An 18,007-nucleotide genomic window follows, 5' to 3' on the forward strand; every position below is an offset into this window, starting at 1 on the left:
AGGAATAATAAACAATAAATTCATGAGGTCAGATTTGGAGTCAGGAAGACCAGAGTTCAAATACTACTGCAGATACTTACTAGCTATTAGTCTCTGGACAAGTCATTTAACCTCTCATTCACATCCTTAATCTTCCAAATGATGATGATAACAATATTTCACATCATTATTATGAACATCAATGTCCGAACATAAGTAAAGTGCTTGAAAACTTTTAAATGCTACATATTTGCTTGCTATTGTTATCTACCTTCTTATACTTTTTATCATAATCACCATCATTATCATACAACATGTCAGAGGCATAATTCCAACTATGTTTTCCTGAATCCACATCCAACCAATCTTTCCATTATATTAGACTATTCTGACTCTGCAGTCTACTTGAGAGGTTTGTTGTAAAGCTCAAATAGTGTATGATTTACATAAAGCAGTATGCAAAATTTAAAAATATATTGCCAAAACAGACTGTGTTTGTCTGTCTGTCTGAAAAAAGAAATAATTCTCTTGGCTTTTTCTCCCACAATATGTGAATGAGTGAGGTTCCTATGATAATTCTTTCCTTTTTACAACCTTTTCAAAATTTTCCATATTTTGGTTGTGAAAAGGCTTGAATTAAAGAAAATAAATTTTAAATCATTTATTTAAAAAAATAAAATTAAATATCTATCAAAGAACAGTTTTGTTGCTAATATACATTTTTAGGCAACAAAATTATCCTTAAATACTCACCTTGCCATTTCCATGACATTGGTAGTGTTTATCTTCAAAGTTTAAGATTAAGGACAAATATATTTAATCATTTAAGATTTTTTGTTAGAGGGGGCAGGTAGCTCAGTGGATTGAGAGCCAGGCCTAGAGACGGGAGGTCCTAGGTTCAAATCTGGCCTCAGACACTTCCCAGCTATATGATGCTGGGCAAGTCATTTAACCCCCATTACCTAGCCCTTACTGCTCTTCTGCCTTAGAACCAATAAGCAGTAAGGGTTTAAAAAAAAAAAGATTTTCTGTTAGGACTTTTAACTAAGTTAATTTGAAATAATATTCACTAACCTGAGTAACGGATCTTGAATCCCTTCTTACTAGTTGCATGATCAGTTGACCAGCGAAAATATAATTGATGACTTTTGCTTGTATAATTTGATTGTTCAGTATGATTTCCACTTAAAAGTACCAACAATGGACTTTGTCCAGAAGAACCTATGTAAAGAGAAAATAAATATGTATTGATCAGATGATCAGCATTTATGAAGTTGCTCCAATACAAAAAATGAGTACTAGATAGAGGGGACAGATGCAAAGATTTACAACAATCATTGCCCTTATCTTCATGGAACTTATTGTCCAATAAAATGTTTTTCTTAATCAAAACAAAAAATAACAATATATTCTTTATTGGAATGAGCGTTGTTTAAAGTAAGCCCAAAAGGGCAAACACATGTTTAAAGGAAAGAGAGAGCAGGCATTTCAGGCATAGGAAACTGAATAAAGGTGCAAAGTATGAGGAATCAGAATCTCCCTGGTAATAAAGTCACAAGTCCTTTAAAAAGTGAAGTACATGTAATATAGGAACCAAGGATAAATATATACATATCTTATAGATACTGGGTGTTTTGTTATTACATTTTATTTTTTTCAACTATATATAGAAATAATTTTTGACAATTGTTTTCTGACATTTTATGATTCAGATTATCTCCCTCTCTCCCTCTCTAAGGTAGTCATTGTCTGATATAGTTTATATCAGTGCTTTCATACCATACATATTTTCAAATTCCCCATAACATGAATGAATATATATATTGCATATTCAATAAAATATTGAAGGAAATAGAGTGAATGGTGATATGCTTTCATTTGAAATCAAATTTGAACAGTTCTTTCTTTGACTATGAATATTTTTTTCATAAGTCCCTTAAATATATCTTGTAATCTTTTTTTGCTATTAATATTTAGTCCTTCATAGTTGATCATCATATACAATACAAATTGTTGTCCTGGTTCTGCTTACTTCACTTTCCATCACTTCTTCTGAGTCTTTTCAAGTTTCTCGGAACTCATCCTGTTTCTTAGTGAACGATAGTATTCTATTACAACCATTATCCACAGTTTGTTCAGTCATTCCCAATTGATGGATACATCTTCAGTTTCTAGTTTTTTTTTCCACTACAAAAGGAGCTGCTAAAATATATTTTTGTATAAGTAGATCCTTTTCCCTTATCTCTAATGATTTTCAGAAGTAGACCCAATAGTGGTATTTCTAGGAAATGCCTTTGGGCATAGTTCAAATTGTTCTTCAGAATAGTTGCATTGGTTCCACCAATAGTTCATTAGTGTCTCAATTTTCCCATATAGCCTCTGAATTTTATCATTTTCTTTTTTGGTCATGATAGTCACTCTGGCAGGTGTGAGGTAGGATCTCAGGATTGTCTTAAATTGCCTTTCTCTAATCAATAGTGATTTGGAACATTTCCTCATATAACTAAAGAAGGTCTTAAAGTCTTCATCTGAGAAATTGCCTGTTCATAACCTTCGACCAAAGACCTGTGTTAGAGACCCTTGACACAAATCCTTTCTCCAAGTTATTGTTTACCTTATAATCTTGGTTGTATTGGTTTTGTTAAGATAATTTTTTTAAAATTTAATGCAATCGATCAAGGATATCCAGGGAAATAATGAAAAAAAAATACAAAGGAAGGGGGTCTTGCAGTCCCAGATCTCAGACTATATTACAAAGCAGCAGTCATCAAAACAATTTGGTACTGGCTAAGAGACAGAAAGGAGGATCAGTGGAACAGACTGGGGGCAAGCAACCTCAGCAAGACAGTATATGACAAACCCAAAGATCCCAGCTTTTGGGACAAAAATCCACTATTTCATAAAAACTGCTGGGAAAATTGGAGGACAGTGTGGGAAAGATTAGGCTTAGATCAACACCTCACACCCTACACCAAGATAAATTCAAAATGGGTGAATGACTTGAACATAAAGAAAGAAACTATAAGAAAATTAGGCAAACACAGAATAGTATACATGTCAGACCTTTGGGAAGGGAAACACTTCAAAACCAAGCAAGAATTAGAAAGAGTTACAAAATGCAAAATAAATAATCTGGATTACATCAAATTAAAAAGTTTTTGTACAAACAAAACCAATGTAACCAAAATCAGAAGGGTAGCAACAAATTGGGAAACAATCTTCATAAAAACCTCTGACAAAGGTTTAATTACTCAAATTTATAAAGAACTAAATCAATTGTACAAAAAATCAAGCCATTCTCCAATTGGCAAATGGGCAAGGGACATGAACAGGCAGTTCTCAGCCAAAGAAATCAAAACTATTAATAAGCACATGAAAAAGTGCTCTACATCTCTTATAATCAGAGAGATGCAAATCAAAACAACTCTGAGGTATCACCTCACACCTAGCAGATTGGCTAACATAACAGCAAAGGAAAGTAATGAATGCTGGAGGGGATGTGTCAAAGTGGGGACATTAATTCATTGCTGGTGGAGTTGTGAACTGATCCAGCCATTCTGGAGGGGAATTTGGAACTATGGCCAAAGGGCGATAAAAGATTGTCTGCCCTTTGATCCAGCCATAGCATTGCTGGGCTTGTACCCCAAAGAGATAATGGACAAAAAGACTTGTACAAGAATATTCATAGCTGCGCTCTTTGTGGTGGCCAAAAATTGGAAAATGAGGGGATGCCCTTCAATTGAAGAATGGCTGAACAAATTGTGGTATATGTTGGTGATGGAATACTATTGTGCTAAAAGGAATAATAAAGTGGAGGAATTCCATGGAGACTGGAACAACCTCCAGGAAGTGATGCAGAGCGAAAGGAGCAGAACCAGGAAAACATTATACACAGAGACTGATACATTGTGGTACAATTGAAGGTGATGGACTTCTCCATTAGTATCAATGCAATTTCCCTGAACAATCTGCAGTGATCTAAAAAGAAATACTACCCACAAGCAGAGGATAAACTGTGGGAGTAAAAACACCGATGAAAAGCAACTGCTTGACTACAGGGTTGGAGGAGATAAGACTGAGGAGAGACTCTAAATGAACACTATAATGCAAATTCCAACAACAGGGAAATGGGTTCGAGTCAAGAACACATGTGATAACCAGTGGAATCATGCGTCGGCTATGGGAGAGGGAAAGGCGGGGGGGGGGGGGGGGAAGAAAATGATCTTTGTTTCCAGTGAATAATGTATGAAAACGACCAAATAAAATAATGTTTAAAAAAAAAAAGAATTATTCAAAAAAAATTTAATGCAATCAAAATTATCCTTTTCATTTTCTATAATGTTCTCTATATCTTCTTCTGTTATCCATATGTCTGATACATAAACTTTTTTTCATGTTCCCCTAATTTGTTTTTGAAATCCCTTTTCATTTCCTAAATCAAGTAAACATTTTGACTTTATCTTGGTGTATGGTGTGAAATGTTGATCTATGTCTAGTTTCTGCCACATTGTTTTCTAGTTTATCCACTAATTCTTGTCAAAAAGTGAGTTCTTCCCCCAATAGTTGGAATCTTTGGGTTTATTGAACACTAGGTTACTATGGTCATTAACTATTCTATGTCAATTTCTTAACCTATTCTACTGATACACTACTCTACTTCATAGCTAGGAACAGATTATTTTGCCGATTACCACTTTAGAGCATAATTTGAGATCTGATAATCTAGGCCTCCCTTCATATTTTTCCATTAATTCCCTTCATCTTGATCATTTTTTCTTTCAGATGAATTCAGTTATTATTTTTTTCTGATTCTAGGGGAAAATTGTGGGTAGTTTGATTGGCATGACACTGACTTTATTAATTAATTTAGGTAGGATTATCATTTTTATTGTGTAAGGGGAAGTGCGAAGAAGAAAAATCCCTCAAGAATTCCAGTCAGAGGACAGAAGGGGATTGGGAGAGTTCCAACTATCATTGGGTCACTACTTCTTTAGCTGAGAGCAGGAGGAAGGAGACAAACCTACCAAGCTGGAAAGAAGTCAGATCTCTCTTAGGGATCAATAGCTTTGCCTGTGAACCCCTGGACACATCTTCCCCGTTTCTCAACCACAGCACAGAGTCATCTGTATATACTGTAGAGAGGGACTTTGAAAGGAAGCAGTGTATAGAGAAATCTGTGGTCAAGATCTCCTTCTACATTTCTCCCTGACCTGAACCTGGACTCTGAAGTAAAAACTAGTTAGCTGAGGGATAGGGACCAACCAACAGCTGGCCAGAAGAGGGTTCAAGGCACTCAGTCTGAGTGAGAGAGTCTGCCAGAGGGTACAGTCTGCCATAGGGGACAAGTGTTAGGGTTTCCTACTCCCCACTTTCCTTGCCCTACACCCTTACCTCTCCTTCACTGTGTGAATCCAAATAAATTGATTACTACTTTAGAATCAGTTCTGGCTGGTTTCTGACACTAGGAAAGGGGACAGAAGATTTGGGAAGAATCACATCTCTCCCCAAAAAGGAGAAGTTTAACTCAGGATCCTGGTGATCCACACTGCCTAACCCAAGGAACAACATCTCTCCTTGATATTGGGGTGACCCCAGGTTTCTAAAGGGAAGTGACAGTGGGTGTCCCTAAGGAGACCAGAGGCAGAAGAATACATCCTGCTTCTCAACAAAAGCTGGGACCAAAGGGGAGGCAGTGGGTCATTTTACCAAAGCTAATCTCTCTAATTCTTGTCCTCCATCTCCCAGAACTATTCTCTGAGGAGACATATTCCCTCTGTCAGGGGGACAAGACTTGGCTACCTCTCTCCCAGAAAAAGAGAGAGGAAGAAGAATCTCTTCACCCTCTCCCCCCATTTCCCTCTCTTCTTCCATTCCCCCTTATTCCTTTCTCAATCTTTCTATTACAATTGTAATGGCTTGGCTGATCTGTGAGCAATTAATATTTTTTTCTAATTGTTTAGGTCTGACTTTATTTGTGTGAAAACTCTTTTGCAATTCTGTTCATATAGTTGCTTGATTTGTTTTGGTAAGTATGTGGCTAAGTATTAAACATTATCTACAGTTATTTTAAATGTAATTTCCTTTTTATCATTTGCTGTTGAACATTGTTGGTAGTAATTTAAAAATCTCTATGATTTATATGGGTTTATTCTGTTTCTTTCAACTTTCCTAAAATTAGTAATTGTTTAGATTAGTTTTTATTTGATTCTCCTGAATTTTCTGTGTATACCATCAACTTATCTGCAAAGAATAATAACTTCATTTCTTCTTGGCCTATTCTTATTCTTTCCATTTCTTTTTTCTCGTATTATTCCTATAGCTAGCATTTCTTGCACATTATTAAATAGTACTGGTGCTTTTTATCTTGATGTAATTTCCTTCCTTATCTCTTTTGATTAGATTCATTTTTATTTCTCCCTTTTCTGAAATTATGTGAGATAATTTATCTCTATCTTTCCTTTTCTACCCATGTGTTCTTTTCCATATCTCAACTTTTTTTTTTGGATATCAACCCATCATATTATGTTTACTCTTTTCCTTGTTCTTATGTATATTCTTTCTTACCCTCATAATAGTGACAAAGTTCTCAATTATGTTATTTGCTTTAAGTATCTTAAATACTTTCAGTATCTTATTTGATTCAAGTATCATATATAACTTAGATATCTTACTTATAACCTTTTGATGTATGAATGTACTTAATTCAACCTTTTTTAAATACTTTCAAGTTTTCACTTTTCTCTTGAACTTTCCATGCTTCTCTTAAAGGTTGAATTTGGTCAACTCTATTTTGATGTTGTTGTTGTTTTTGTCAAGAATATCTGGAAGTCCTCTATGGGTACATGATTCTTGGTTGTAGTTCTAGATCTTTTGCTTTTAAGAATAGCATATTCCATGCCTTCTTGATCCTTTAATATAGAAGCTACCAGGTCTTGTGTAATCCTGACTGTGGCTCCATGATATTTGAATCATTTCCATCTAGTACTGGCAGTACTTTTTCCTTGGTCTGGGAGTTTTAAAATGTTCCTTTAATAGTCCTGATATGTCTTATAATGGGGTGTCTTTCAGGAAGTCATTGGTAGATCCTTTTGATTTCTATTTTCCCCTTTTGCTTGATAACATCAGGGCAGTTTTTTCTGATGATTTTTTGTAATATAGTGTCCAGGCTTTTTTTTTTTTATCATAGCTTTCAGGTATTCTAAAGATTTTTAGATTGTCTCTCCTGGATCTATTTTCCAGGTCAGTTTTTCAAATGAGATTTTTGAGATTATGTTCTATTTTTCATTCTTGTAATTTTTTTGATTGTTTCCTGATGTCTCATAAAGTCATTAGCTTCCATTTGTTAAATTATAATTTTTAAAGAGTTAGTTTCTTCCTTGAGCTTTTGTGTTTCCTTTTTCCATTTAACACATTCTAGTTTTTTGGGAATTGTTAGTGATTTTTTGGTCTCTATTTCCATTTGGCTTATTCAAGTTTTGAATTGTTGAATTTTTCTTTCATTTAAAAAAAATCATTTAATTTTTAACTTCTTTTCAACTTCTTCCAAGTGATCTTTTGTAACCTGACATACGTTCTCACTTTCCTTTCAGGGTTCACATCTTTTCTTTTTTGTCGTTGTTTTCTTCTGAATTTATATTTTGATTTTACCTACCACTAAATTAATCTACAAATTTATGTTTTTTCCTTTGTATTTTGCTTATTTTTCTAGTTATTATTTTTTCCCTCTTTACCTCATTTATCTGTCAAGTTTCTTCTCTGCTCCTAGAGTGGAGGGAGAGTTATTTCAAGCTTGCAGTGTAGACTTCTCTGGTGTTTGGAGTAGGTCCAGCTATCTTTGGGTACCTCAGTGTACACTTCCAGAGGATAGATCAGTTGATTTCTTGTGGGAAGTACTTGTGATTATTGCAGAAGTTTTTTGTTTTGTTTTGTTTTCAGATGGATTCCATTCCCTCTTTTGATTTCCATATTGTCTCCTCTTTTGGGCTATTCCTTACCCCATTCTTACATTACCTCAAACCATGTAGAAGCAGGCAGGATTAGCATTGGTTGGTCTTTCCCTCAACTCTGCAGTCTAATTGCTTCAGGCCACTTGATCTACCCTACCTACTTCCTCTGATGGTTGTTGTTGCCTCAGGCTATCTGGAAGCTCCAAAAGCTTCCATTCTATATTTTGGTACCTGAGTGTATGTGAAAGCAAGTAGGTCTGGAGTTTATCCTGTCCCTCCCTTTGCTGGTTTCTTTGTCTCAGATCATGTAAGGCTGCTTCTAGCTCTGAAGATTCCTTACTTCAAGTCTCTGTAGGTCTGATCTTCAGTGACTCCATTTATGTTATATCTGTTACTTCAAGTGGCTTGGCAATGAGTAGGGCCACTCTGGTGAAAGCTGCTCTGCAAGTTCCCCTATTTGCACTCTGTAAGCTCCCCCTACCCCTTGAAGTACTCACTAGACTACTTTCCCCTCTCTTACTGAGATGTGACTCTCTTGAATTCCTTTGTTTTGAGGTGCTTTGATTTTTATTTTTGTGTGTTGGCAGGATTTGGGCAAGCTGAGAATCTTTTATTCTACCATCTTAGATTCTAGCATGACCCTCCCTCAGATGTCATCTTTTAATGGATCTTTCAATCAAGTAGAGTGAGAAAATGGAGAATTATATACACAAAGAGTTACATACCAAGTAGAGTCTGGTAAGTAGATCCAAAGGAGAGATCAAGATAAAATACTATGGACTATGATGAAGCCATCATATACTTTATAAAACAAAATGGATTTAGGAAGTTCATTAGCATATCATATAATATTTTAAAAAATAATTTTGATTCTAGGATATGGAAATTAAATTTCTGACTGCATTTTTCAGATGGAAAGACTCTTAATAGGTCAGAAGAAAGGCTTAAGAAAATGAGATTTATTAACCTGAGGTAAAAAGGATTAGGCAAGAAAATGGAGAGGTGAAGGGAAAAAGAATATAAGATATATAAATATTTCAAGAAAAGTCAGTGATCAGAAGGATTAAATATTCTGCTTGATCTAAAAGCTCAGAATTAGGAATAATGTGAAGAAGTTACAAAGAAGTAAGTTTAGATTTGATATAAGAAAAAAATTCCCCAAAATTGCATTTATTCAGATGCAGAATATGCTGCCCATGGAAAAGTTGGATTTACTCTAATTAAAGTTCTTGAAGCAAAATCTTGTTGCTTACTTGTCAGATATATTGTAGAAAGAATTCTAAGTCAGGTACAGGTTGGAAAATAGGTCTCTGAGGTGCCTTTCAAATCAAAATTCTAGAAATCTGGTGATTTCTTTTCCTCCACAAAAAAGAGCTATTTAAATATGCATATAGGTAAGTCTAGACAGGTAGCAAGGTAATATAAGTAATAAGAACTATAGAAAAGCTACAAAATCTTGGATTCATACCAACTCTCATACATATTTTCATTTTCCCCAGGAATTATTCAAGATTATAATATGCTGAAAAATATTGAAACTGTTCCTTATCTAACATTTTTGTCTGATTGAAGCTTGAAGTTAATATATCCAAAGTGTGATTCAGGTACCTGAAAGGCTATAAAAGAACATTTATCCTCAATATGACATTCATTACCACCTTAAATAAAAGTACACACATACACCCAAAAAAACAGACCTCATATTAAAGAAGGATTTCTAAGCATTAGAACACTTTTTGAGTGTACCGTCTTTCATTAAGTTTTATTTTCCTCACATTAAAATTATAAGTCTCTGTATGAAAAATGTGAGGTTTTACATATATAGAATATTTTACCTAGTACCCACCCTAGGATTCTGAAAGAGTAGGAAATTTAGTAGTAATAAAAGGTAAGTTTTCATGTAATGATTTGTGTGTGTGTATGTGTGTATTCTATTGACATAGCCATGCTGGTTATTTTATTGCTGTAAAAGTACAGCAATGACAGATAAGAAAAATTACAGGATGACTTTTTAAAATGTTCAATATTGGACAAAATAACAATCTATCATGAGAATATAATGTAATTAATTCTGTCATAATTCAAGGTGACAAATTAGATAATTCTCACCTGATATGTGAGCAATCAAAATGATTCTATAAATGGGTAACATTTCACAAGGTGAAATTGTATCAACAAAGACAATTTTATATCCGATGCATATAATCATTTTAACGTCTGTCTACCACATGCTAGAGATTGATAGAGGTTCATTATTGGGTCACTTTCTTTCTAAAGATTACGTTCTCATCAATATTGCATAATTGTTTCACCATGTATTTGCAAAGTCTATTCAATTATAAATAATACCACTGAGCTGTCCAATCTTTTGATAGAAATATTTGTTCTACCTTATCATTTCTTAGTCTGTAAAATATTAATATAATAATCATTATTTCATGTTGTGTCTTTCCACACAACTACTTGAGCTAATATAGTAATTAAAATTCAATCATTTTGTCTTATTCAAATATTACCAAGGGGAGATTTTATATGGGTAGGTGTGTAAGTTTGCATACATGTATGTATATATGGATATGTATTTGTCTCTAATATATATTATATCATCATGCCCGCATGTATACATGCATTTATACATACATGCACATATATACTAACAAACTTGTGTAGGGATCTGTGTATGCCTTTATTTATGTGTATATGTATTTGTATATATGTATTATGTATGTGTATACCCAATTATATGTGCATATTTGTGTATTATGTGGATATACAAGTATGTAAACATGTGTGTATATAGATCTGTGTATATTTATGTATGCATGCTTATTTGTCCTATGTGGATACATATATATATATATATACATATATATATATATATATATATGTATGAATTTTAGGAAGTATATTCCAGTGTATGAGAATTGATCTCAAAACAAGGAAGTTCTGAGTTCTAATTTCACCCTTGTTATATGGTATCTTTATGACCTGGGGCAAATAAGTCACTAATTTCTAGACAGTTCTAGACAGTTCTCTCAATCTCTGTTTTAGTAAAGGTATTCCACTCTATTGTGAAGAGGAATATGTTTTTCTGCATAATACTGTACATTTTCACACTAAAAATTACAAGTTCAATCTCTCTCCCTATTCCTGACATACATGAGCCACTTAATAAATGTTATTGATTACATACTTACATGCAGCCCCTGTGTTCAAGGTCAAAGGTATACTTAACAGGAAAATACTATGAAAATATAAAAGGCTTTTACAGATGTGAATCACATGCTAACCCTTTTATTAAATGATTATTGATTATTTGTCACAGAACCACATAATTATATAAGCAGATAATGTAAATAAAATAATTGTTTGAATGAAATCATAGGTTTGCATAAAGTAACAACAGGTTGATATTTATTAGATAAAAATGAAAGTGACTTGTTTATTTAAACTAACTAATCAAATCAATTCAAACATTTAAATTAATTGTGAGACCCAGAAATAACTGGTCATAAATTGGGCTATATACCCCTTTTAAACAGAAATATATTACTAGTCTCATATCCAACTGTCCAATTACTTGCTCACTTACAAAAATACTGTAGTAACATTAACTTGACTTTTTAAAGTCAGTGGACCATTGATATAAAGTCAGGGTTAAGTTTTGATTATAAACACATAAATAAATTGTTTGATGTTTTATACCTAGAGCATTGCATTGACTAACATTTCTATACAATTCTATTATGATTATAATCAATTTTTAATAATCAGCTTGATTCACTCAAAGATTCTTATGTATCTTCTAAAACTTTAGAAAATCACAAAATGTTAGCAAGACCCTCTCTCTCAAGATCTCTCAGTAATGAAGCCATACTAAGAAAGCTTCAGTGTCCTGAATGAAGAAGATGATAGTCCTGTCATATGTGAATCTATCAATTACCCTGTGAACAGATGATATTTGCATTATTGTGTTCAGTGGCATAATTCAGCAAGGACTTTGATAAAATTGAGTAAGTCCAGAAAGACAGAGAACAGGTTGATGAAAGCAGAGACTATGCCATACAGCGATCCATGAAAGAATTTGAAGATGCTTAGACAAAAGAAGAGGACAAAAAAGTGACATGAGAGATCTATCTCTTCAAGTAGGTACAAGGGAAGTCACACAGAATAAGAATTACACTTGTTCTCCTTAGCATCCAAGGACAGACCCATTTTTTCCTTTCCTAAACCCTGTATTCACTGGACAGCTTTAAGGTCTCTCTGTCCTGCTAAGGGGTATGAAACAGTATCCAATTCATAAAAGTCATAGAGAGGGAGATTTAGGTTCAATGTAAGAAATGCTTATCTATCGCCAGAATTGTAGCGTCCCTGTACCTCTCCTCTTCTCTTCCCTCCTCTTGTGGAATGGGCCTGCCTTAGGAGGTTTTGGGTTTCCCGTTATGTTCAGGGGCAAATTGGACTACAATTCTTAGAACCTTCTTGATTACCTCCAACTGAAAATCTGTGTATTATACAAACTACCTAATGTTAAATTTAATGTTTTATTATTAATTACTCTATTGTTTCTTCAAAAATTAGCAACATATACAGAATACCAGATTACTCCAGAGAATACTGGCTTAATAACCAGTTCTTTTATTTTGCCGGATAACAGGATTTATTGCCATTTGGGGGAGAAATACCCTCTCTATATTCCTGTCCAAATAAACTAACCAACAAGGATTTATTAAGTGCCTAACACTGGAGACATAAAGACCCAAGTGAAACAGTCCCTGTTCCTAAGGAGCTCAGGTATTGAGAGCATTAAAGACTACTTTACTATACCTACACACTGTCTATCCCCAAGGAAAGTTAAAGGATTATTTACCATCAAATATTTCCAGCACATCGAACTGCTTCTCACTCTGGAATGTTTCCACAAAGACAGTGATGTTATAGCCTACTTCCACTTTAATGGTCCAGGAGCACGTCTGGGAGTTAAAGTAGTTTCCTGGATATCCTGGACTTAGAATAACTCCAGATGACTCAGTGCGGACTTCGTTTGCTGGGCATTGTGCTAAAGAAAAAAAGGCAAATAAATTATTTACCTTTCCTACAAACTTTCAATCTCCATAGTACATGTATGAATATACTCCAAGTAAAATCTAATGGATTAGAATTCTTTAAAGGCGTCTTCAAAAATTTAATCAGATTCATCAACTCAGTAAAATGCACCAAACCATTTATTCAAGGAAATGATTTGTTGTTGGATATTTTTACTCATACATGTAGTTTTTTCCCTAATAATACCCACATTTAGTGGTCTATATAAGAGTTGCTATGGAAAGAGCTTCAGCCCTAAAATTTAGGGAATGGGTTTCACTTCCTGTCTCTGTCATATTCTATCTGCCCTTTAAGATGCCAATTAAATCTATTGAACCTTCAGGCTCCTCATATGCAGTTGATGATCACATTACCTAATTCACAAGAATGTTCTGAAAAACTTGTGTCAGATCTTAGAGCAATATAGAGATATGTTAGAATTTATTCAAGAGAAGTGAGTTACTGGTCTCAGACACTTCCCAGCTGGGTGACCCTGGGCAAGTCACTTGACTCCCATTGCCTAGCCCTTACCGCTCTTCTGCCTTGGAACCAATACACAGTATTGACTCCAAGGCAGAAGGTAAGGTTTTTAATTAAAAAAAAGAAAGAAAGAAAGAGAGAAATGAGTTACACTCATTGAAATGTTATTCTGAACGAATGACCTATTAAGGGACAAAAACCAGGATATCTAGCAAATGACTATTGTAAAACAATTAAAATAATTTCCAAATGTCATATCACAGAATAAAAATTAAAGGATAAATATTAACATTAAAGGAGGAAGAATGCCATGGTGAAGATAAGTAAACTTGGATGTTGCATGGCTGCTACCTGTCTTTTCATTTTTAAACATTGGGGAAAGGGGATTGATGATTTTTAGATGATTTTTAGCTTTCTTCTAATGGTCATTAGCTGTCCATATATATGATCTAGATGTATTTATAAATATAAATATAGATAAGGACATATACATAAAGAAAGACAGAAAGAGAGATTGAGAGAGAATCATAGAGGGCAGACTTGGTATTCTAATGTATAAGAAACTCTGATATTAAAAAAATCTTTAATTAGCACATATTAGAACCTGGTCTACAATTCATAATCTCATAAAGTTGCCTGAGGCACCGAAAAGTTAACTGATTTGTCCAGAATCGCATAGTCATAGCTTGAAAGGAGTCTTACCTCAGAGATTCTCTATATTTTATTGCCTTTATTATTATAGAGACAGATAGACTATTCTACCATACAAAATGAAATGTGCAATACTATAGATCAGGGTTTGTATCTATAGTTCTAAAACAATAAAAATGGAAGCCCAAGGAATGCCCTTTTTCCTGCCTTGTTGGATTATAAGAATCAGTTGTAATTGTGTCATTCACCAAAATGTGAAATAAGTACAATGAGAAGGGGTTTAAATGTATTTTCCATAGTATTTCACATTTTGCTGAATGAAGCAGACATTCATTCAAATTTAGTGATCACTTTAGCAAGATCAAATTATAAGCAAGCTACTTTTAGGCACTAAAGATTAGAGAGACAAATAATAATTCCCCTAACATCTCCAATATACTTTATTTAAAACTATTAAGAACTATGATCACTACAATAACAATTCATGATTCTAGTCATAATAGATCTGATGTACAGAATGAGATGTATTTTTTTCTACTTAAGGAAATTTGTTTTGCTTGACTGCATATGTTAGAAATAAATTTGTTTTTTTTCTTTCTTATTTCTAATGGAGTATAGAGTAGGAATGAGAGAATATAAATTTCTGTAATTCTACATTTTAGCAGAGAAGCAGGGGTTGCTATAGATGTGAAATAGTTCACTGCCTTTCAGATGAAAACACTGAAATATTACTTAATTTGATTGTCTTCCTTTGTTACAATAAATTGTTCATAAAATTGAAGTTATCTATAAATGTGATGTAAAAACAAAACACACCTTTAAAATTGTCACAATGAAAATTCACCACAATTTCATCATTTTCTGGTTCTGATTTTTAAGGATAAGGACACTTTCTCTGTCTTTTTAAAATCTAATTCTCCTGTCTTCAACCCATAGCATTCTCAGAATGAATGAATTCTTGGTCTATTATACCACAGCTTAACCATTTCTCCTCCAAGATAAAGGGATATCATGCAACTGCTTTGAAATTCAGGATAGTTCATAGAAAATTACAGTACAATAATAGAAAAAAAGAATATAGGTTATCTTTTTGTATCATAACTCAACAGTGCTCAAGATCATGCCAGAATTTGCAGGAAAATATGACAATATAATCATAATAATAATAAGCATTTATATAGCACCACCTAGCTTCCTTGTACAATTATATTTTTGATGCAGATAATTATTTTCCTAATCTTTTTCTTTAACTGTTACCTTTCAGGTTAAAAATTAATGTCTTGTATTGATTACAAGGCAGAAGAGTGGGTAAGAGCTGGGAATGGGAATTAAGTGATTTGCCTTGGATCACACAGCTAGGGAGTATCTAAGGCCAAATTTGAACCCAAGACCTTCTATCTCTGGGTCTCACTCTCAACCCACTAAATAGCTTAGCTGCCCCCAAAGGAATATATAATTTTTCCCCATCTTGTTACATTAAAATTAAGTTACAGAATAAAAATATATTGTAGATATGAAAAAGAGAAAAAGAGCCCCAAACTAACTAAGCACTCCTAACTCCTATTCTTATTCTTCAAATTTAAATAAAAATATCCCTTGGCAATGTTTTATTTATAGGAAAATTCAGTGAAAGTTACTACTGTTATTAGTGACAGTTTATAAATAACTAAAAGAGTCCCTGAAATATTTACATTGTAATATTTATTTAATTTAGCCAGAATGTCCTGGAAATTTTATTATCAGCTCTTCTTTAATGAGAGATAGATTTATTTGCCCAAAGGATAAAAATCTTATCTATAAAAATTCTCATGTTAGTTATTTATGTTTCCTTTGGAAGACATTAAAATATAAAGATTTTAAGACTCATTTTTTTCTCAAACAAATGAACAAACCCATGCAATATATTTTTATTTTGAAAGTATACATTATTTAAATTAAAATTAAATTAAAAATAAGAAAGAAATCTTAAAATTTTGAAAATGAAGTTGGCATAAAATAGACAACTAATCATCTAAAATATCCCTTGAATGTCTACTTATTACAAAAAAGTTTACATTCTTAACAATGGGAAATCAATTGCAAATAGTGCTAATAGAGAGATAATCCCAACCAACTATTCATAGAATGGAGTTTCATAGCTAAAAGGTTATTTTTTATGATTCAAGGTCAATAAAAACACATTTTATATGAATCCATTATGTCCTTCAACAAATGAAAATTCTATCAATGTTATTCTGTATTAAAAATACAAGTGAGTAATAAATCTGTATATGCTGTAGAAGAACATCTCTGCTGATTTAACCATAGTTGAGGGTTAGGAGAAGGAATGGTGTTATGGGTTCCATAATCCTGTTCTGTATTGGATAGAGATCATAATCTTTCTGCTTCTGAGTCCCAATACATATCTGAATGTGTGGTATTTTGCATTTCTGTCCCATCATTACCCAAAATAATTCATTAAAGGTTGCATTATCTGAGATGTCAACACCATTAAGTGCTGAATCTAACCACTTTAATATATAGGTACATGTAGAGATTGTGACTTTCTGGTATCAGAATTAAAAAAAAAAAAAGACCCAGAACTAGAATTCTGTGGCTCCCTTGGAAGAAGGAACATACTATCAATTTCCAAAGCAGCCAAGTAGAAATGCCACATTTCCTTATTTTTTGAAAATCCATTCCCATGGAAAATACGGTGCAGTAAACTTAAATTATAAGAAGAATATTAATCAACAAACATACATACACTGAAAAATGAATTTGGAAATTTTCCCTGTTGAGCAGTATTTTTTGTGATTCATTTTGCTTCTCTTGTTCCTTTCATATCTGCTTGATTCCTTCATGTTCATTCCTATATACTGTTGCCAAGAGTAACGCCCACTTACAGTGGAAGCTTTGAAGTGACAGCTGAGTTGCTTTTTATTTTTTTACTCGTGCAGCAACCACACATTCAAAAATACACAGCATCTCCACAAGGGACTCTCAGAAACCTCCTCCCTCTCCCATCACTACACTACAGGGAACCATCTGCTTGTGATTCCTGTCAAAAACACCTTCTAAAGGAACTTGCCACTCTTATGATCCTTTCCTGCTCTGAGTCATCACACCTCCACACAATATTACTTAGTAATATTGGCCTCCAAAAGGAAAATGAAGCATGAGACTTCAAATTCAAAGCATATGATTTCTTGTACTTTACAGGACTTTTGGAACTGTTGCACATTTACATTTTAAGATTTATGAATAATTGAGATTAATTTTAAGATGCACCTGGACCTACAGGAGAATTGGAAAAGCCCAGCAAACATCTGGGAAAAGCTATCTACTAAAGCCTCTGAAAGATAAATCTTCATTATCTTAAACGTATCCAAGAAAATTACCACCAGCTTTGGATAGTTTTTTTCTGGACTTTTCTCTGGTACTTTCCAGAAGAAGAGATGAGGTCAGCTAGTTGCCAAATTTTCTTCATGACCATTTCAAATTCTCATCTCTTTCCCCCAACCCACTATGGCACAAGCTGTTTGTTCCTGGATTGCAATAGTTGATAGCTGAGCTATTCCCACAATATTCATCTAAAAGCTCTTAGTTGTGAATCTAGTCATAAGACATAGATGAGTAGTTAGTGCTATAACAAAAAGAATAGCCACCCACTAAGATGTTTGATAGCTGAGATCGTTTTGAAGTAATTGATCCTCTTTTTTATTCATTTATATATATTAAAAAGGTTTCCCAACTAGCACTCACAAAATGCAGTCCAAACTTGTCATAGATCATCTTCACTTAAGTCAAAATGAAGTGTATCTGGGAAAGTCCAGCAGTAAGCTAATAAGCATTTCCTAAGTTCTTTATGTATGAGAGAACCTGTG

The 18,007-nt window shown here is 33.5% G+C and overlaps 1 protein-coding gene across 2 annotated transcripts in view; it reads right to left on the minus strand.

Moving 5' to 3' along the window:
* Positions 1-18,007, minus strand: part of CSMD1 (CUB and Sushi multiple domains 1) — a 2,624,761-nt gene that overhangs the window by 264,140 nt on the left and 2,342,614 nt on the right. For both annotated transcript variants that reach the window (XM_056823354.1, XM_007476228.3), the window contains exons 47-48: positions 12,796-12,984; positions 1,054-1,200 (exon numbers count right to left, since the gene is read on the minus strand). In XM_056823354.1, the coding sequence (XP_056679332.1) occupies positions 1,054-1,200; positions 12,796-12,984 (336 nt within the window). The remainder of the gene's footprint in view (positions 1-1,053; positions 1,201-12,795; positions 12,985-18,007) is intronic.

The sequence above is a fragment of the Monodelphis domestica genome, chromosome 1 (assembly GCF_027887165.1).
Source record: "Monodelphis domestica isolate mMonDom1 chromosome 1, mMonDom1.pri, whole genome shotgun sequence".
In the NCBI taxonomy this organism is placed as follows: domain Eukaryota; kingdom Metazoa; phylum Chordata; class Mammalia; order Didelphimorphia; family Didelphidae; genus Monodelphis; species Monodelphis domestica.